The 22,313-nt window shown below is 43.9% G+C and overlaps 2 protein-coding genes across 2 annotated transcripts; both read left to right on the top strand.

Moving 5' to 3' along the window:
- The first annotated feature begins 13,149 nt into the window (after nucleotides 1-13,149).
- Nucleotides 13,150-16,852, top strand: LOC131233972 (uncharacterized). The gene is made up of 4 exons (XM_058230887.1): nucleotides 13,150-13,495; nucleotides 15,562-15,657; nucleotides 16,060-16,413; nucleotides 16,499-16,852. Exons 2-4 carry the CDS (start codon nucleotides 15,655-15,657, stop codon nucleotides 16,535-16,537), a joined length of 396 nt encoding a protein of 131 aa, XP_058086870.1. The 5' UTR covers nucleotides 13,150-13,495; nucleotides 15,562-15,654; the 3' UTR covers nucleotides 16,538-16,852.
- Nucleotides 16,853-17,416: 564 nt separating this feature from the next.
- On the top strand, nucleotides 17,417-21,648 carry LOC131233971 (uncharacterized). Its single transcript, XM_058230886.1, has 2 exons — nucleotides 17,417-19,734; nucleotides 19,832-21,648. The coding sequence occupies exons 1-2, from the start codon at nucleotides 17,435-17,437 to the stop codon at nucleotides 21,294-21,296; spliced, it is 3,765 nt and encodes a 1,254-aa protein (XP_058086869.1). The 5' UTR covers nucleotides 17,417-17,434; the 3' UTR covers nucleotides 21,297-21,648.
- Nucleotides 21,649-22,313: the final 665 nt, after the last annotated feature.

Below are 22,313 nucleotides of genomic sequence, written 5' to 3' on the forward strand. Positions count from 1 at the left end.
TCATATTGAGTTCCAGATAGACCTTGTGCCTGGTACCGCGCCTATCTCGAAGGCCCCGTACCGTATGGCACCGATGGAGTTGTGTGAGTTGGGATTCATTCGTCCGAGCAGTTCGCCTTAGGGAGCACTGGTACTCTTCGTCAGGAATAAGGATGGCTCATTGAGGCTCTGCGTAGATTACCATGAGCTTAACAGGGTCACGATTAAGAACAGGGTTTGATCAGCTGCAGGGTGCACAATTCTTTTCGAAGATTGACCTGCGTTCTGGTTATCATCAGATTCGTGTCCAAGAGGAGGACATCACGAAGACAGCCTTCAGGACGCGCTATGGTCATTTTGAGTTTCAGGTCATGTCCTTTGGACTGACCAATGCACCCGCGGTCTTCATGCAGTTGATGAACGAGGTCTTTCGTCCATATCTCGATCAATTTGTGGTGGTCTTCATCGACGACATTCTGATATATTTAAGGACTCGTGAGGACCATATGCAGCATCGGGAGATCGCTTTGCAGACCCTCCGTGCCCACCAGATATATGCAAAGCTGAAGAAGTGTGAGTTCTGGCAGGAGGAGGTGAGATTCCTCGGTTACATGGTGATGAGGGAGGGTATCGCAGTAAACCCTTCAAAGGTTGAAGCAGTGCGTCAGTGGAGCCAGCCCACGACCGCGTCTGAGATCCGCAGTTTCCTTTGTTTAGCGGGATACTATCGACATTTCATTAAGGGCTTCTCCCGTATTGCAGTCCCGTTGACCAGGTTGACTCGGAAGGGCGCAGAGTTTATTTAGAGTGACGCCTGTGAGCGAGCATTTATGGAGCTGAAGGACCATCTGACGTCCGCTCCTGTCCTCACTCTTCCCTCTGAGAGTGATGGATTCGTGGTATTTACTGATGCTTCGCGTATTGGATTGGGTGCTGTCCTGATGCAGCACGGCAGACCTGTAGCATTTGCGTCTCGTCAGCTCAAGGTTCATGAGCTGAACTACCCCACGCACGATTTGGAGCTGGCAGCAGTTGTCTTTGCACTGAAGGTGTGGAGACACTATCTCTATGGGGTTAGGTTCGAGCTCTTCTCCGACCACAAGAGCTTGAAGTATCTATTCTCTCAGTCCGAGCTGAACATGAGACAGAGATGCTGGATGGAGCTTTTAAAGGACTATGATTTTGACCTCCAGTACCATCCAGGTAAGGTAAATATGGTGGCGGATGCCCTCAGCAGTCAGCCACGAGGCCTGGTGGCACATATGATGATTCAGGAGTGGAGGATGCTCGAGGATATAACAGAGTACGACTTCGATTTTATTTTGCAGTCTTCTATCGTTCAGCTTTCGAGCCTGTCGATTCAACCCTCTCTTGTCGCAAGGGTGATCAAGGCTCAACAGACAGATGAGTCGTTACAGAATTACCGAGCAGAGGCGGCATCTGAGAGTCAGACAGATTGGCAGATTGGTTCTGATGGTGGACTTCGCTTTAGAGGCCGATTGTGTATCCCGGATATTCCTAAGTTGCGTAGAGATCTTATGATCGAGGCACATCGATCGCGGTTTTCTATCTACTCTGGCTCAACGAAGATATACCGTGATATGAGGCGACAGTATTTGTGGGGGGGGATGAAGCGCTAGATCTCTAGTTTTGTGGCCGAGTGTGACACATGCCAGCGTGTCAAGGCCGATCATCAGAGACCCCCTGGTCTATTGCAACCGTTGAGTGTCCCGACGTGGAAGTGGGAACACGTATCTACAGATTTTATTATGGGTTTGCCGAGGACTCGGCGCGGTCATGACGCCATCTGGGTTATCGTGGATCGTCTGACGAAGTCGGCACATTTTCTTGCGATTCGTGCGACTTGGCCTTTAGACCGGCTTGCGAGGCTATTCGTTGAGGAGATTGTGAGACTGCACGGCATTCCAGTCTCGATCGTTTCTGACCAAGACCCGAGGTTCACGTCTCAGTTCTGGAGGAGCTTTCAGAGAGTTATGAGCACTGATTTGCAGCTCAGTACCGCGTATCATTCGCAGACCGATGGCCAGACCAAAAGGGTCAACCAGATCCTTGAGGATATGCTTCGGGCCTGCGTGATTGATTTCGGGGGTAGCCAGGATGAGCATCTACTATTGGCTGAGTTCGCATATAACAACAGCTATCAGGCGACCATTGGCATGGCTCCTTTTGAGGCATTGTATGACAGACCGTGTAGATCTCCGAGTTGTTGGACCGAGGTTGGAGAGCGGCGTCTCCTAGGTCCCGAGCTTGTGAAGGAGACATCAGAGGTTATTGATATCATCAAACAGAGGATGCGTACAGCTCAGAGCTGGCAGAAGAGTTTTGCTAATCGCCAGCATTGTCCCTTGAAGTTTGATGTGGGGGACCATGTGTATCTCAAGGTCTCGCCCATGAAAGGCGTTGTTCGATTTGGAGCGAAGGGCAAGCTTGCCCCAAGATTCATAGGACCTTTCGAAATCACTGAGTGCATTGGCGCTGTGGCATATCGGCTTACCTTACCATCTCGGTTGTCTGGCGTCCACAACATTTTTCACGTCTCTATGTTGAGGAAGTGTGGGTCAGACATAATTCCTGTTATCGATTGGCAGCCGTTGTAGGTTCATGAGGACGCTTCTTATATTGAGCAGCCAATACGTATCCTTGATTGGAAGGAGCAAGTCCTCCGAACCAAGGTCATCCCCTTGGTAAAGGTTCAGTGGGGTCACCATTCCATTGAGAGGCGTCTTGGGAGCGCGAGGCTGAGATTCGAGAGCGTTATCCCCATCTCTTTGATGATTGATTATATGTTGTATCTTGTATGCTGTCTTCGATTTGATATGACGGTGCCTTGCTTCCTCTTCTATTATGATTTATGTTTTTTTGTGATGATTTTGTAAATTTCGAGGATGAAATTTTTATTTAGAGGGGAGAGCTGTAAGACCCGTGTCCTAGTTTGTACCGTTCCATTGGCTTTCGCGGTCCTTCCGGTCAAATTCCAGCAACCTTCGCACCGTATCCGACGTTTACGCGCGATCCTAAGCCAAGTCCCGCACACTGACGTTGGCTTGAACCGAAACCTATATCTTGGTGACCGCGTCGTTGCTGCGGTTTCAACGCCGCGACTCGCGCACCGAACCGATACCCAGGCTAGAAGATGTCGATCTACGTTTATTCTGAAGAAACACCGCGCGTTGCGAATCTCGAGAGAATCTCTACGATATGTCCCATCAATCAATGTCAAGTACACTCCATACCTCAAGTACATCAACCCATCCCTACTTTTTCATAAGTCCACTCTCTTTCCACCTCACCATTCCTCTTTTTCTCATTTTCAACCACAACCATCTCTCTTTCCCACCAATTTCAAACTAAGTCATACCTCTCATCATCATTTTCTTACAACCACCACTCCACCCATCCCTTCATCCATTATTTCTATCTCTCCCTCTCATTCTCTAGCAATTTTCCAAAATCTCATGAGAGCTCCAATATCCAAGCTCTCTCCCAAATAACAAATGTGGCCCACCCTCTCATCTCTCATCCACACCATCAATCTTCCATCAACCTCCATCAAAATGCAAGCTAAGGAGCATTGGAGTCTAAGAGACCAAGAAGAAGGAAGATAAGGTGGGTGATCTACCATTGTTTTCAATTTTAAGGGCCACATGTTGAGGGACCCACTTGATGTACGTGTTGTATCAATAGAGGGCCCATAGTGGCGGGGTACCTCCTCTCTATCACCGTATATCTCTCTCTCTCTTGTCTCTCTCTCTCTTTCTCCCTTTCCATTGTGATGGTGTGGACCCCACCAAAATGTGTTATATCTACTCCATCCACCAACATCAGACGGTATGACCCACCCTATTACAGGTGATGATCCACACCATCCATTATTTAGATGGACCCAATATACCATTACTTCTATATATTGTATATGATATATATGATATATAATATTATATATATATATATGTATATACATGCAAGTGGGCCACGTGTATGTGGGACCCACCATGAAGCTGTAGCCGTCCAGCGTCTCTGGATGCTGGGTTGGGGTGGCTAACACGGATTGTGTGTACTTACAAGGTGTGTACTTTCAAGCTAACAAAAAAGGGGGCTTTTGGGATGGGTCACGCATGCAGGCCCCACCTTGATGTATACATTTAATCCAAGTCGTCCATCCTCTTTCTCAGATCATTTTAGGCGTTGAGCCGAAAAATGAGACTGATCTGGTTTCCTGGCGGGCCATGGTATAGGAAACAATATCCCTACCATTGATATACTCCCTAATACTCCTGTACATCAAAAAACCACCTAATATTGGACTCGATGGGATTGTATCAAGCCACAGGGACCATTAGCTGGGTTGGATTCGTCCGAGGTGGGCCCCACCAACCAAAAACCATCGATTTTCGTTTTTCAAAAAAAAAAAAACAACGCAGCAGCGCTGCCGCTGTCAGTATGCAGCAGGAGCTGCCTGCGGTTGACGAGCAGGCGGACGGGCTGGGGCTCACGGCCCCAGCTGTGGGCCCCACGTGATGCGTTTCGAACATCAAAACCATGAATTTGTGGGTACTCACGGACCAGCCGTCCACCCCAAAAATCAGCGGTATACGAGACTCTGGTGGGCCACACCATTTAAAATCATGTGAACACATACCTAAACATATAAAATCAGTTGGTGGGGCCTACCTGAAATTTGGATGCCGTTGAAAATTGGTCTGAACCCTCAGCCAAGTGGGACACACATAATGGGTGGGCTGGATTCGGGAACCACATTCGGTGGGCCCCAGTTTTCTCAGGTCCACATGGCCTTTTTAATAGGTTGGATAAAAATAAACATCACCGTGGCCCCCGCCGCTGACCGTGTGACCTTATAAACCGTTGGGTGGCAAACCAACGTTCCAGTGAGTCCCGGTCCAGTGGGCCCTACCCTGGTCCACGTGACCCTAACAACAGGTTGGATGGAAAATAAATAGTCCAGTGGGCCCTAGGTCAGAGTGGCCTTATGAACAGTTTGGATGTCATATAAATAATACCGTGGGCCCCCAGGTCTGAGTAATCTTATCAATGGGCTGGATGGAAAATAAACATTATGGTGGGCCCCACATGGGACCCACTTATGTATGTATTGAAAATCACACCCTCCATTAGAGCGGGCCCCACCATGATGCATGTGTTTCATCCAACCCGTCCAATCATTTGGAAAATTTTCTTTTAAGACCATGCTATGAGGCCCATTGTAATGTATACAAGGCCCACTGGTGTGGCCCACTTGACGAATGCAAGGCCCATGTGACTAGACCCATCTTGATGCATTTGTGGCCCGTCGTTGAGGCCCACCTTGATATGTATATGTGAGACCCATGTATGAGGCCATTTGATGTATTAGAGGCCCATGAGTCGAGGCCCAATAGGATGTACATAATGTCCCTTGTAGTGTGACTCCACCATAGCATATGTATTGACATTCATAACGGGCCACGCCTTGGGAGCAATGCTGGTTTGACGTCCACATTGAATGTATAATGTTGGTTAAATGTCCGCATTATAACTCTCCCTAAGACCCACTGATAGGCCCATATTTGTGGTAAATAGGCCGTCTAAGCCCATCTCCGTTATACACAGAGCCCATCTCTTTATACATGTTTAGTGTAGGTCCATGATTCATGATCATACGCATCATATGTATGCCTGATATGAGGAGTGACCGATTATAGCATATGCTTTTAGGCGGACTATTTATAGGCTCCCTGATAAGCGGAGTTACCCCATATACGTGCATGGTACACGCAAGACTGTTGCATGACTGGTAGTGTGACTCATGCACTTGCATTTGTGTAATTGTAGTTACTGTATGCCCTAGCGACATCAGGGCCATAACCTCCACAGACACATCGTGGATGGTAGGATTGGATACCGAAAATATTTGGTTCTAGCATACGGGCGCCATAGATGTCCCTGGGTGAAAATCCCTAAACCCGATGGTACCAGAGGATGACTCCAATGTCGAGACCGAGTGGATATATGAGCGCACGAGGGCCGAATACTAGGATATCGCGTCTCCCACTGTGTCGTGGTCGGTTGGAAAGGGGTGTGGCCTTACTCGCCCGAGGGTAGAGGGTAATACTAGGCTGAGTTTGACCAGCTCGTGAATGGGTCCGCTATCGACGTACCGGATAGGTATTGGCAGACTATTGGCCAGGCGGATAGTGAGGTTTCTTACGCTCATTTGGACTGTGCGGCTTGGAGAGTGGCAGTGCCTCTTGGAGTGTACTAAACCCCGGTGATTATCCAGAATGAGAACTGTACTGATACATGTTGAGGATTGGCATGCTTGAGTTGCATCTCGCATCGCATGGCCGTGTTATGACCGATGACATTCATATCTTGCACCGCATAGCCTTGGTACGGCTGATTGCATTCATGTACTCATCACCATGATTCCACATTCTCTGACCTTGTGTTTTGAGCATGCTTATATTGCGCACACACTTACACCACCCCTCTAAGCTTCCTATAAGCTTATGCACGATTGATGCGTGCAGGTGACGCCAGGACTCAGCCATAGCATAGTAGCAACAGGAGCGTGCAGACGAGCTTTGGAGTTTCTATCTTTTACATTATCTTGTATTTTTTTCATTTCAGACGCATTGTACTCAAAAGTTTTTTATCATAGTGAATTTTGTGGTGGTGTTCTTGTGGTTATTGTTCGTGGGTTATGCTTTTGGTTATGCTCATTATGAATCAGACTGATGATTATAAATCCTCTTTATAGTATTCCAGGATCCGAACATGGTGAATGGGTGCCGGGATCCAAGAATGGGGTTCTACGGAGGCTGTCGGCGCCGGATTCGGCGATCGGGAATTTTGTGAGCCCGGTTTCCGAGTTCGGGGCGTGACATGAGTTGACTTAGTGGTTGCTTAACTTGTGGAGAAAGAAAGCATGGGTATGTGTACTTGACATGAGGATTTACGGATCGACCGTGGAGGACCAGTTTTAGTTTAACGGTCATTGTTACTCGATCAGGGCCACAAGTACACTGACATGCGTAGAAAAATTTTCCTGATCCAAGGGTGTAGTTGGGTCAGAATCTGATGGTCTGAAACCTTAAATTTGGCCTGCAAGCGAACGGCCCAATTCACTTAAGTTTGAGTTTAGTTTCTAAAGATATTCGCGTTTCTCACACACTTCGCTCCAGGTTCAAGTTGTGCCTTTTTTAATACTATTTGGCCTTAATTTTTGAGATGGTTGTCAAGTCCAGTAAGGCGGTCATAACCGTATAGTTTCACGGTAATCGAACTTTCGATGCGCGGTCCAAGTCCGATATGGAGTGTCAATGTGCTCCCGAGAGCAACTGGGTTTTGAGATTGATCCTAGGTTTTTAGGTAATATAGAGTTAGCGATTCTACTGGTTTTAGGTCTTGCAGATCGTATAGAAAGTAGTTCAAGCTAATCTACCGATTAATTCAGCTTAGTATTTAATTAATTTTTGTTTAATTTCTAAAGTATTCGGTCCTTAGTGATTTCTGCCGGAGGTGGTACTCGGGTCTTAGCACAGATTTTTTTTTTTTTTCCAGGATGCTACATTTTTCCTTTCACATAGGAGGATTTTTCACATAAAAAATCTTGGTGTCTTTTGCATCCTACATATTTGATGATTTGCTTGTTTGTGTTAGAAGTAAATTTCATCATTCAAATGTCATATATTGTTAATCCAATCGATTTGCATATAGAAGAGAAAAGTGTGTTGTTTTTAAACAAGGCTTATCATGATATCTTAGTGAGATCTACTTTAAGACAAAAACTATAAAAGATATAAAATTAAAGCGATCAACAAAAGAAGCAGGATGGGGACACCTGCCATTGAAAGATTCAAAGTTTTAGATCATTGTTAATATTTGTTTTTTTCCCATCTTAATGGAATTCACATGATGAATAAGTTGGAAGGCATATCAACATCACGATGGATCTTAGGAACGTGTCAATTGTGAGCATTCTTGTCCTCACTTTTTGTTTACCGTGGGTCATTAGAGTTTTGAATTTGATTAATTTTCAATTCAAGTTTTAATATGATTTGCGCAATTGATGAGTGAAGTGAATGTCATACAAGCATCAAGGTAGCCCCATGGACTTTTCTTTGAATGCATCTGGATGGAAATGGGTGCTTGCTCTCATAAACCAATGCACACGTCCTGTGGGTGTGTAAATCTCTACTAAATGGCAATTCACACAAATTATTGTAGCATTCCTCTTAAATAAAGTATGATATTTAGAATTTAAAAGATAGAAATAATGTGAACCTAAAACTTATCCAATTATTAATCATGTCTTACGTCATGGACCAATATTTAATAGGAAAAATACAAGCATAGTAGAGAAGAAATAAATTATAAAAGATGAAATAAACACAACTAAATAAGAGATGAGAGAAGTGACTTTACATTATTTGGCTTCAAAGCTTACATGTAAGATATGAAACCTATTTTCTATTTTCTATTTTGCTTTAAAAAAAAAAAAAAAAAAAAAACCAAAGCATCAAAACTATGAGAATACAAATCTTATTGAAAGAGAGAATAAAATCAACACAATAATACAAAAAAGTGTACTTTCATGATCATAAGATTAGAAGTAAAATATTGGTCTAAAATTCGTAAAATTTTCTTTTAGTTATAAAAACCAAAATATCTAAAATAAACCCTAGACCATGTCTTTGCCCTCCACCATATTGGCCTAAAGTACACTCAAACTATTTCAAAATTCCAATATAAGTCGAATCTAGCTTGTTGCATCTTTGAGCAGACGCAAAATATCTACGTTGCTAGTTTTACATCAAATTGGTGTAAAATAGTAAATGAATAAAACATTTTAAAATTATGTTGGAAGATTTTTATGACATATATAGAAACTTGACAGAGTTATAAAATTAGAGCTAAGCCCTATGTAAACAATTGAGATCAATTAAAAATCTATAATTAAAGACACAATTGCGTATCCATGTTACAGGCCTCACTGTAAATGATTGAAAATAACAATTCTAATTCGTATCATACTAAATCAATAACTTAGACCAACGTTTATAACACTTATGTCTCATTTGGGAGTATGTATGGGTAATTACTCTGGAATCAATGTGAACTGAATCATTAATTATAATTGATATCCTATAATTAAAAATTACAATGTATAATCAAAATCCACTATAATTCATGTGAATATGTTTGATAGTAAGTAAAGTATGACATGTAATAAGTGGTAATGACATATTAATAATCAATGATAATTGAAATCTACATGAAATGCAGTCGCGATATTTATCTTTAAATTTTAAGAAAAGGAATTTGGTTTATCCGAGGTGGATTAGATTTCTAAACACATCAATTACCATCAATTCACTGGGCCATTCGATGATTAGGAGATATTTTTGCAGCATTCAACTCCCAAAGTGGATCTTTTAATGTGAGATATCTTTGGAGAATGGGCCATCCGATAAGGGCAATTTAACAGACAGACGGTCAGGATTAACGAAGCATAGGCTGCTTTTGTCACAATTGAGAACCCGTAACGTGTGCCACGTATCACGTAATTCCTGTGATGAAGAGGATTCGGTAGTGACCCCGGCTGGAAATGCTCCGCAGGCCAACCATGATGTATGTGTTTTATCCACACCGTTCATCCATTTCTTCCGCTCATTTTAGGGTACTATCCAAAAAATGAGCTAGATCCAAATCTCAGGTGGGCCATACTGGAAGCAGTGGTGATTGAACGCCCACCATTGAGAATTTCTCGTAGGCTATAAAAAATTTCGGATCAAGCTTCATACAATTCGTGTGATCTAATCAAGAGGTTGGACGGCAAATAGACATTATAGTGGGCCATAGTAAGGTTTTAATGGTGGGCGTTCAATCAACACAGTTTCCTGTTGTGGGGTCCACCTGAGATTTGGATCTCCATCATTTTTTGTATCATACCATAAATGAGCTGGAAAACTTGATGGATGGCGTGGATAAAACACATACAATATGGTGGAGCCCACGGATCACCGACGAGTACCGACATGGGTACTGGATGGGTCACTCCCACGGAATCTAAGTCGTCGTCGATGGATGCGGATTGCGTCCTACTCTCGCCCGTCTCTAGCCCCGGACGGGCAGTTCTTTGGGCGGGCTCACCGTGATGTATGCGTTTATCCAAGCCGTTCATCTCTTTTCTCCTATCATTATAAGGTATGAACACAAAAATGAGTCAGACCACACCATGTATGACTCATGAATTTAATGCAACCAGGCTTATTATTTGGTGTGGTCCACCTGAGCATTGGATCTTCGTCAATTTTGCGTTCAGACCTTAAAATGATCTTATAAAATGGATGGAACGCTTGGATAAAAATATACATCACGGTGGGACTACCCACCGAACCGCCCGTTCGGGGCTGGAGACGGGCGGGGTTAGGACGCAATCCGCGTCCGGCGTCGATATTCCGAACACTTGCGGTACGCCGAAAGAGATTTGGAAGTGAACCTCGTCGCGCATGCTAGCTTTGCACACGTGAGAGAGATCTGGAACAATGCTTATGTGTGTCCATTTTCCAACATGCGTCCTCCCAAATTAGACGGATTCGGGAAGGTCGTACGAGTGACAAGAACCGTTAGAAATTCACCAACGACTTATATTCAATTTCAATGCAAAAGTATGGTCCATCTAATAAAAATCTTAATTATTTTTCCAGAAGAACCATCAAATATATTCACACTTGTTACATGGATCCGATCACCTTCACATATGAAAATTCACGACTTATTCTGCGATACTTATTTGCAATAGTTACACGCGAGAATCGCCATTATTTCCGTGTATATCCACAGGAATCATCCATAGCACCTGTTTTACGCGCTGGCTAAAACAGCCACGTGGGCCAAAATGTTGTATATGTGAAATCCACTCCGTCCATCGGGTTCTATCCCCGATTCTGGTACTGATGAGGAAAATTCAGATATATATATATAATTCATGTGGGATACACCATAGGGAACAATAGCGATGGAATGCTAACCATAGGTTTGTATATGGGTCACCATGGTGTGAATCTTTCATCAAAACCGTTAATCAGGTATAACTCATCAGGCTGATGTGCAGATACAAAAACCACACTCATTCAAAATTCAAGGAGGCAGGCCACATCAGGTAAACATAGAGGTTTTAGGAGAGATTGCATATCTCCCATTCCTGTGGGCATTTGAGTTTTCATTTTACTGGAAATTTTCCATTTCTCCAAAATTTTTTGTGGCCCATTTGAGTTTTCTATTGGACTAATAGGTTTAATTTAACGATTAACATCTTCTAGACGGTGTAGATTTACATATACAACAAAGTGGGCCCCACAGAGCATGGGTGTTGCGTTGTAGGGACGCGGATTGGGTACTACCTCCACTAGATGGTACTGTCAGGGGAAGCAGATTGGCTGGTGTACCACACACCACCGATGTGGCTGGTGTGTTGACGTCACTAAGTTCTGTGGGTCCCATCATGAGGAAGGAGTTATATCTAAACCGTCCGTTCACTTGGTGAGCTCGTCGTAATGCTTGAGGCTAAAAATAAGACAAATCCAAAAATCAAGTGGACCACACTTTATAAAGCAGTAGGGTATTGAACGTTTACCATTGAAACCCTTTCAGGGTTACAGAATTATCGACTACGGCCCACCGAGATGTTTATTTTCCTTCCAACTTAACATAAATATCGACTTGATTTAAAACTTATGTGGCCCCAAGAGGTTTTCAACTATAGTCATTTAATCTCCGCTATTTCAATTTCATGTGGTGTGGTCCACTTAAGAATTCGATCTGCTTTATTGTTGGTCTCAACATGTAAAATTATTTGTTAAAATCGATGGACGGCGTGGATATAATACATACATCACGGTGGATCCCACAGAGCCCCTAATGGGACTGTCCGTCTCTAGCTAGGTCCGCGCCCACGTTGTACTGGGAGATGGTTCCAGACTTCCAGTCCCAATCCGCGCCCCGCAGCTACGCTAGGGTAACTCGCGCCACGTACCTGCTAGTGAGCTACGTCGGCGAAACTTTTTTGAAATCTGTCCGTCCATCAGTTACTATGCCTCATTTTAACCTTTCAACACAAAAATCATGATCGTTCAATATCTAGGTAGGCCACAACACACAGGAAATAGTTGGGATGAAGATGAAGCCATTAGATTTGTGTGCCCCCCACCAATCCCATCCATTCATCTCATGTGCTCATCAAGACTAAAGATTTTAAAAAAATCACTGCGTGGTAAAACTCAGGTTTTAAGTATAAATGTTTTGGGGTGACCCACCTGATCCTTGAATTACCCTGAATTTTGATCAAAGCCCAACAAGAGGTGCTGTACGTGATGGACGGCGTGGATTTTATCAACGTTGAGCTTTTTTTCTTTCTTTTTATTTATTTATTTATTTATTTCCGGTGTTTCAGCCCCACTTCTAAGGGACGGGAAGGGATTGGCTACTAACCGCACTAGGGCCTAGGGAGAGACGGACGGACCTTATGGGGGATCTATAGGGTCAAGCGTGATGTATGTGTTTTATCCACACGGTCCATTCATTTAAAAAAATCATTTTAGATGTTATATGGAATAATGAGGCAGATCGAATGCTACACCTCTATAATCAATGGGGATTGAAGGTGTGCCATTGAAAACTTCTCGTGAGCAACAGGATTTTTTGGATAAAGCTGATATTTATGTTTTTCCTTTGATCCTTGTATATGCCATCTTATGAACAGGTTAGATGGAAAATAAAAATCACAGTGGGTCCCAAGAAGTTTCAATAGTAGCTGTAATTGTCATTAATGTTTCCTGTGGTGTGGTCTACTTAAGACTTATATATGACTCATTTTTTAAATGATAAATTAAAATGATATTTATAAATGGATAGACGGATTAGATGAAACATATACCCTACGGTAGGCCCCAAAATCCTTCTCGAGGACCGTCCGTCTCAGGCTAGGTCCTGTCGGGTAGTACCCAATCCGCGTCCAACTTGCTTGTGCCGTGGTTGACTTCTCGACCCCGCCGAGCCACGCCGCGCCTTGAGGTTACTTTCGACATTACGGAAATAAAAGAAGGGTAGTTTCGGCAGTCAGTAGGCATAAATAAGAGGCAAGGAAGCTTGGTTTTTCTCCCGTATGCGAACAGAAGCGGAAGAGGAGAAGAGAAGAGGAGAGAGAAGGGATTGGCGTTTGCGTGGAAGATAGGAGGAATCTCTTCAAGAAAAGCAAAGAGAAATAAAAGAAAGCAGAAGACAGGATTCCTTTCAATAAATAGAAGAAGGAAGAACAAAGAAGAATTACAGAAGCTTTTCAAGCATTCAAGATCTCTTTTTTCTCTCGGCCAAGGGCTGACCGACGAACGACGCCAGCCATCGCTTTTGTAGCGTCGATAGATCGATCGATCGCCACCGTTGACGCCATTGTCGTCCGGGAATCCCGTCGGATCTTTTCGGAAGAAAAATACAGGTATTCAAACCCTCGATCTTGATTTCTGTGTTTTCAGGTTGCTTTTCTCCGTTCCATGTTCGTTGTTGTCCGGAACGGAATGCCACGGGTTCTTGAGACAGCTTCGGTTTTTTTCGGGATCTGCCGGATTCGTGTTGGGATGTTGTTTTCCTTCCAGAAGGCAAGAAGAAGAAGAACAGGAGGAAGGCTAGGGTTTTGTGAACAGACAGGTTGGGGATGATTTAAGGAGAAGATTCGATGAGCCTGTTGGAGGATTAGGGGTTTCTAGATGTGTTGGCTTTCTAGGGTTTGTCATCTTTGGGGCGAAGGAAGCTTTGATTCTGAAAAGGGCGATGCGTTTCCCCTGGGTTTCAATTCGGCCGGTTTTGCTTTGCAAGAGATCCGCGGGATTTGGTCCATCAAGGAAGAAACGCCTTCAGGTCCTGGATCTAGGGTTTCATCGTGCGCGCCTTCTTGGCCTGGATTTCCAATATTCCTTTCTTCCGCTGCGTCTCTACCTACCGACTCCTTTTAGGGCTGTCTTTGTTTATGACGCTTTGAAAGCCATCTCCATGGTTGTGCAGACTGTTGTTTTCACAGGGCAGGCTTCCTTCCTAGCAGTCTTGGGAAAAAATCGGCAAAGAACGCCAGATCCTGGATCTAGGTTTTCGTTGGGGTGCCTTCTGTTGCTGGATTTTCAGATCTTGATTCTCCTTTTGTGCTACATCTCAATCTGCTCCCTAGGGCTGTCTTTGTTTCAGATGATGTTTTGCAAGAAAAATCCGAGGTTCGGCATATGGACGCCTTTGATTCCAATGGCTGGCTTCCGTTTTTGCAGCTTCGTATGCAGGAAAAGAAGAACGCCGTTATCCTCTATCTAGGGCTTTGTTGGGCTGGATTTTCAGATCCTGATCCCTTTCTTGTGCTACATCACCATGTATTCTTTATGGCTGTCTTTGTTCCACATATGCTTTACAAGCAATCTCCATGGTTCAGCTCCCAGGCTCCATTGATTCAAAGAGCTGGCTTCCCTTCTAGAAGCTTTCTGCACAATCAAAGAAGAAACGCCTCAAATCCTGGGCCTAGGGTCTGTTGGGTGCGTTCTCATTGGCTGGACTTGCAAATCTTGATTCCTTTGTGCTGCACCTGTATATCCTCTTTAGGGTTTTCCATGTTCAGGCAATGACCATTTTTGACATAAATCCTCTTTGTGTGATGGTATATTGCGGGAATGCAATTGGTGTAGGTTGTCTGTTGCCCCCCCAAGTGGATCTGTAGGTTGTGGTGACAGTTGTTTCTTCTAGAAGACCCCATCTCCTTCTATATGTTGTCAGTATAGGTTTTAACAACTTTACCCAACAGATCATGTGCATCTGCATCAGGGCTCACAATCGAATTGGACTTCTTGTGGATTTGACTGAGGAAAATGAGATTGAGGAGGAGACGGATTATGTCTGCTGCATTTTCTTTGGCTCCTCTCTTGCAAAAGGTTATTCTTGACTAATCTGAAGTCGCAGGCTCAATGATCTTTAAATATTTTGATGTGGGTTATATGAGGCTTTTTAGGTCAAGAAATGGTGGTTCTGTTCAGTTATTTGTTGGAAGAATTTGCCAGTTTGAATTTGGAACAGTTGGATCAAGGTGCAGGACTTGTGACTTTTGCTGTGTTGCTGGGTGTGATCACCGGCTTTAGAAATATGATGAAAGTATTGAATGGGAGAACTTCAGATGTCAGTTGTGGCCATTATGACCTGTTATTGAATTGCTGAACTCATTCTGTTTGTTGTCTTGTTTATATTACATGAAGTTTTCATTGGTCCTGTTGAGCTGTCCACGAAGAAGCCTTCGCCCTGTGTGGGCATTTCTTTTATGTTATGGCCATGCCCTTTGCTGCATTTGAGCTGAAGGAGTGGCATGGAAGCCTTTAAGGCTGCTTAACACGATCTGCCTCAAGGTAATGGCCACAAGAGGCACATAATGGCAGTCTGTTATCAGCTTTAGGGCTTAGTAACACAATTGTTTGCCTAATTCATATGCTTTGTATTCTGTACAGAACCAGTGCTAATCTAACATTATTTGTTTTGCAGGAGACGGCCACTGATTGTCGTGGATCAACTGGGTTGATTGGTAGGGGTGTCCACAATTTCTTCAGGGGGAAGGACAATGAGGGGTTTGATTCAATGGTTCGTTCAAGGATCCTTCTCATGCTTACTCATTTTAGGATATGATGCATATATGCAATGAGGAGATTGGTATTACTTGTGTCTTTTTTCCCAAAAAACCCGATATGAATATGGATTTGGGTATCTTATCAACGCAAATAGCTCAGATGTGCTGCAAAGTTTCAACTTTTAGACTATAAAAGATACTGCTAAAACAATAATCCCCCTGTATCAGCATTTTTATTGCTATCGAATGATGGTATTTTTCTGGACACTTTCCCTCTAGAGAAGCACAAGGGATAACAGAGAACATGCTGGTTCCTGTTTGTTCTTCTTATTAGATTTTAGATCTACAAGTTCATTGGTATTTCTTACCTTATCATGACATGTGTGTCTGAATGGAGGACGTTTGTTAAATTACAGATTCATTTCTGCACTTGTTCTGGAGGGTCTGCCTCTATTCTTGAACAAACTAGAAAAAGAGAAGTGACAGAGTCTTGCAAGAATTGTGGTGGGAAACCACTAGTTGATGGGAGGGGAGGTCTACCAGGGAGCATGCTGAGCACCGTGGGTATTGAACTTACTAGAGTCATTGACCCAGAATTGAACTGGAAGACGGTTTCAAAAAGTAACAAGAGGGGCGCAAGGCGAGCGAGGGCCTCATTGACTGCTAGCAATAAAAAGAAGCATGTTGCAGGGAGCTTGAAACGAAGTGAAGACCCAATTGATAAGGACCTGAAGGGGGTAGAGGACATGCCAGTCTCTGAATCTGAAAAGGTTCTTTCTCGCTCTATTGCTGTGTTATAGAGAGCAGTTATATGATCCTTGACTGTCTGATATGCATAGTTATTTGCGTTTTCAGCATCTGCAAAGCCCATGGATTAGTTATATGTGCTGCTGATCTGACAGGCCCCAGAATGGATTTACCATGCCCCCAAAGATCTCCTTGATGGGACTGGCCTAACCCTTTTGGTGACCTGGAAATAGATGGTTAAGGAAAGAAATTCAGCAAATGGTCCACCAAAGGCAAAAGATTGGATGGGGCCTATCAGATAAACAATCTGCATCAGCGAACCATAGGCCCACTTGTACAATGGATAACCTGAGGATATTATGCATATCGCCCGGCTGAGGATCATATAATCCTCTTGCTATAAATTCTGACTTGTAAATTTGGCCACAGCCTTTTTCCTATTCTTTTAACTTTGTTTTCTGTTGGCAGCTTGGAGTATCTATTCTTGGACGACGATTCAGCGATATTGTTGAGAGTGTCCCCATCAAGAAACGAAAATTTCTGTTGGTCCGGTCTCCATCACCTCCGCCTCGGACACCTTCTCCACGCCTGGAGGAGTCTGAGCGTCTTCTAAAAAGTCAGTCTGCTTCAAATTGGAAGGAATTTGCAGTAAGTTCAAATGCGGAGCAGACAGTCAATGCAATTAACACTGCCATCATGGCAGAGTTGGGTGAAGCAGACAATGCTGAAGTGGTCGATGATGAAAAGTACCACTTGGAGGAGATAACAAAGCTCGGAGACAATGCCGATTTCTCTGGAATTTCAATATTGGCTGCTGCTGCTTGCATTAGTAATATTGGCACTGGTGCAAGTAATGCTGAGGAAGGGTCCTTTAGAGTTCTGCAGAATACTGAATCAAGCTTCGTGCTGGAAGAATCATGTGAGAAGCATCTACCTAATGATGTCAGAACTCCAGAAGGCAAAACTGATCCAAATATTTGTGTCGAGATGCCTGTTACGAGAACCACAATCTCTGTGGGGAACAGTGAAGGCACAGATGGAACGATGACAACAGGCTCCCTTTCACCAGAGAAATCGACAGATATGTCACTGGATACTTCTGTTGAAGAGAATGGAGCAGTGGGAAGGGTCCAGTCTTCTTCACGGGATGATAGGTCACACTGGGACTTGAATACTGTGATGGACGCATGGGAAAGTCCTTGTGACGATCCCATTGTTAAGGCAAATCCAGAAGCTGATATCCATGAAGATGGTATGCATGAGGAAGAGGAGGTCAGGAATTTTGAGCATCATCAGGTGCAGGAGTGTGGAGATACTGAAGACACCAGGAAAATGACAGTGCAGCATAAGGTTGGCACAACAGTTTCTAATGCTGTACAAGAGGATGCTTGTGGCTTTGCAGAGTCCAAATTGCAAGATAAACATGATTTTCCTTGTGATAGCTCAGTTGCAGATGTCATACCTGACAACAGTGGCAAAGCATCCCCTTCAGTTCCTGAATTTCATGAACCAGTAGGAGAGGAGCAGCAGTTAGATTCTTCGGCAGGATCCGACAGCATTACCTGCTCCCAAGAGAAGGTACTCTCTTGTGAGATCGCAAAAGCCCCGAATAGCACTGCAGATGCAGCTGAAGAAACAAAACATCATCAAGACCAAACCAGCCTCAATGTTGAAACTGTTCATCCTCCTCCCATTGAACATCCACCAGAAACTGGAGGTTTTGCAGAGGAAAATGCTGATGCCCGGTGTGCGAATATTGTCTGTGCAAGTGAAGGTGAAATCACATCTTCTCATGCAGTTGCCACTGGGGATATATCTGGTGATCATACTGCCCATATGTGCGAATCATATCCTGTAGCAGTTCATATTACCGGCAATACAATGTCCAAGGATAATAGAGAGGCAACTCCTGTAGATGATGTTGGTAACCTTTCTGGAGACCGATGTATGACTGATGCTCCAACAGGCGAAGCTATTCATCCTAAGAGCCCTCAGATTGAGAAGGGTTCCTTCGAAATTGATGGTTATTCGACCGCTGCTCATAGTGCAGAACCAACTTCTGCTATACCGGTCGATAGGAATGTCTCCATGACTGTGGATGGCATGGGCATTCCAATAGTAGAACCTGAGCCCTCACATGATGGCTCTTGCAATACTACAGATCAATCAAAAGATTCTGATGCAGTGGGTTCCTGCCATTCGGAACCATGTGAAGAATTGTCTGCTGCAAATGCATGTGTCAACCAAGACACACCGGTTGCAGATGTGAAGACGCAAGATGACAGAGTCTCTCTCGTTGCTGATGGAAAAATGAGTGTCGCTGATATGGATTCACCTGCACATAAGGATTCCGTGCATAATTCAGCAAGTGCAACTCTGGCAGTCACTGATGCTCAACTGCTTGTTGGCAGTATGGTATCTCCTGAAGCACAAAGAACAAATGAAGGTGATCATGCAAACATCTCTGGTGAAGTTGCTTTGGAGGATTCTTTTGATGGTGATTATGATTCAGATGGTTCTCAAAATGATCCTGATAATGCTATTGTCGTGGAAACGGTTAGTGAGCATCAGGCAGATGATGATTCTCAGTACGAGGATGGTGAATTTAGGGAATCCTTTGTACATAGCTGGGAAGATGATGCTGGTGAGGAAGGGGAAGCTGAGCGTGTGGACTATGGATCAGACAACATAGACACTGATGCTTTTGAAGTGGCTGCAGACTATGGTGCATCTGCTCCATTACAAGGTGAGAGTGATGAATGCAAGAAAGAGGCCTCAACAGAGCTTGATCGTGTTCCTCAGGAAGGAGATCTCATTGCAGATGAGAATAAGCAAGAAGCCAAACATCTCTCCGCTCGGCGAGCCTCATTAAAAACTTATGTTTCAGCTATTGACTCTGGTAAGAGAAGGGCATTGAAGGTCATGAGGAAAGTCTCAACTGGCCAGTTTGTAAGGAAGGATGGCAATGAGACACTTGAGATGAATGGGAAAGTTGTGGCAGATTTGGGTGCAAGTAGTGAAAATGTAATCCGAGATGATGAATTTGGTACCAAAGGTGATGCTACCAAGGAGTCGAGCCATTCTGCGCTTTTGAGGATGAAGTCGACAGGATGGGATCAGTTGCCTGAAGTTTGCAAGAGTTCAAGGGAAGCAGCTACAGATCTTGGAGATCACAGCATAGTGAGGAATCCTCCTGGTGCTCTTTTGGATTCAACCGATGCTGGGGAATCTTTGAGAAGGGTGGTTGGATCAACGTCGAACAGGGAGCTTTCTTCACGTATTGAGGGACCAAAATCCTCTGACGTGACATTTAGGAAAGATAAAATATATGTGCAAGGAAGCAGGTGACCACATATATGCTTCTTTAATTTATCTTCCTTCTTCAAAGTTAATCTTTTATTGATCTAATTGATTTTTTTTTATATCTATTTTTGTCTTCAGATCACATGACCTTGATGATTCTAACCTGAGAGGTGAAAGGGATGCTGGCCCAGGTAGATCCATTGGAAGGGGCGGATCCTCTGGGCATTTGCGTGGTAGAGGCAGAGGCAGTGACCATTGGTTGGATTCTTCAGGTGGCCATTGGGGCCACAAACGCCATCATTCACCTGGTTACTATGACTCAGGTGATTTTGCTCCCCCTGGACCAAAGAATGCGGCTGCAGCAGCTGCTGCGAAGTTAGAGAGCAGTGGCTTTTTGGTTGCTCCCAATGGCACAGTTGTAAAATCAGGCAGTGTGGGACCTACTGGTCGGGTGCACAGACGACTTGCAAATGCTTCCTCACAAGGCACACATCACTCTCTGACAGGAAGGGGATCACCAACTGACAGAGATGGTGCATTGAGATTTGGTATGCCAGTACGACATGGACTGATTAGAGAGATGAGCCCCGAAAGAAGTATTAGTGCTGGAAGGGGCAGATCCGGTAGGTACAGGACCAGAGTGTTTGCTACAGGACAGCGGGAGAGGTACAATGGGCACATGCCTGATGATGACATTGACTCTTCCTTACCTATGCAATATCCTGTGGCCAGAAGGGAGAGAAGTTTCTCTCCCATTCCAAGAAGAGCTTTTCATCTTTCTCGCTCGCACACGAAATCTCGGTCAAGATCCAGAACTCGCTCACCCCATATGTGGACATCTCCAAGGGGAAGAAGTGGTGGGATCAATGGAGGTCCTGGTTTTCGACGGCACAGCAGATCTCCTCCAAATTTCAGGCCAGAGGTCAGAATGGAAAGGATAAGGTCACCTGATCGACGACCACGTTTTGCAGCACACATGGTAGGTTTTGTCTCAGCATCAAGAAGTCATGGTTCCCCACCACACCCATCCAGATGGGTTGACGATAGGAAGGATGCACCAGATCATTTTAGGGAACATGAGTACAAGCGGTCATCGGCGTCTGAGAGGAGCCCTCCAGGAAGAGTTTTCTCGCGGAGCCACAGGTTTGATATCATGGGTTCTCCAGGAAGATTGAAGCCGGATGAATACTATAGAACCATGCATTCTGGCAGATTTCCTGAATTTGTTGTTGGTAGGGGACCTAGGCATGATGGAAGTGATGATGATAGAAGGAAACATGGCGAAAGATATGGAATGGTCCAATCAGTAAGGCATTATGATATGGACGGCGATGTGAAGCGCTTCCGGTATGATGTAGGAGATGGTTTCCGGACGCATCACTCTCGTACAAAAAATGTTTCTGAGTTCCATGGGCGAGGTAGTCCTCCAAGGGACTACGGGAGGGACATTGACAGCCGGCTTGGTAATGCACCTAGGAGGGCTAGAGAAGAGAGAGGTCATTTCAGATATGACCGAGATGGAAAGCAGAATGCCAGCTTCAAGACATTTGGAATGAGAGAATGTGATGAGGATGCAACACCTAGAAGGAGAAGACCTTCTTGACCATGTTACTGAGTGCTTTTGCACTTCCTTCTTGACCATGCTATCAAATGCTTTTGCCATTTGGTGCTTTTGTGGGCCGGAAAGAGATGCTAAACCTGATGATCTTTCTTTTTTCATTTCAGCAGGAAAGCATCTCAGTCTTGCAGCCTTTCATGTTCCCAGATCTTATAAAAACTACATCACTATTAGGACTTTGCAGATTTTGTTTGGGCTGATGCATCTGTTTTCGTGTTTTCTTTCTTTTTCTTTTTCTTTTTCTTTTTGTCCGGCCCCATTTTGACTGTGATGTAATTTCTGTATGAGGCCGTTGAAATATGATCAATTAGTGAAAATTTGATTTATGCTTGTTTCACTATTCTTCTTCTTCTACTTTTTGTGGTTGGTGTTTTTATTTTTTGGTTCGGCCCCATTTTGACTGTTATGTAACTTCTATACGAGGCCATTTCCATCCTCTGTGAATTAGATTGATGATGAGAGGATCCAGCATGCTTGTTTGCCAATGATCATAACAGGTAGTGTTGCAATATGCCAGTGAATCAAAATGGGACTATGGACGTTCGTTTTCAGTGTTCTGCATGGTTGTCTGCAGCTGCCGTCTACATCTCTTCTAATGTTCCACTGCATGTAAGGCAAGGTAATTTTGTTGATAGTACAAGTTAATGAACTGCCAATTAGCCTGCTAGGAGATAGGTTTATCTTTATTTCTCTGTGTTATCATGAATAATTCATATGTTCATCAGCTAGAGAAGTATATCCGAAAATCGATGACTCTTCATCTTAGTTGCTCTTTTTGGGTAGAGCAAGGATGGAATGAAAACCATTTTACTAATGTAAGTTTCCTAACAGGTTGATTCTGTATTTATTGTTGGATTATAGAATATTTGACTGATCAGAGCAAACCTTCATTCACACTTGAAGTTCACCATATTACTTATCTTAACAAGATGCTTGCCTTCAAAACTCTTTAAAAAAATGGTTTGGGAAATTAATTGTATCAGGAATCTTTACGATCGGGAG

The sequence above is a fragment of the Magnolia sinica genome, chromosome 18, assembly GCF_029962835.1.
Source record: "Magnolia sinica isolate HGM2019 chromosome 18, MsV1, whole genome shotgun sequence".
NCBI classification, from domain to species: domain Eukaryota; kingdom Viridiplantae; phylum Streptophyta; class Magnoliopsida; order Magnoliales; family Magnoliaceae; genus Magnolia; species Magnolia sinica.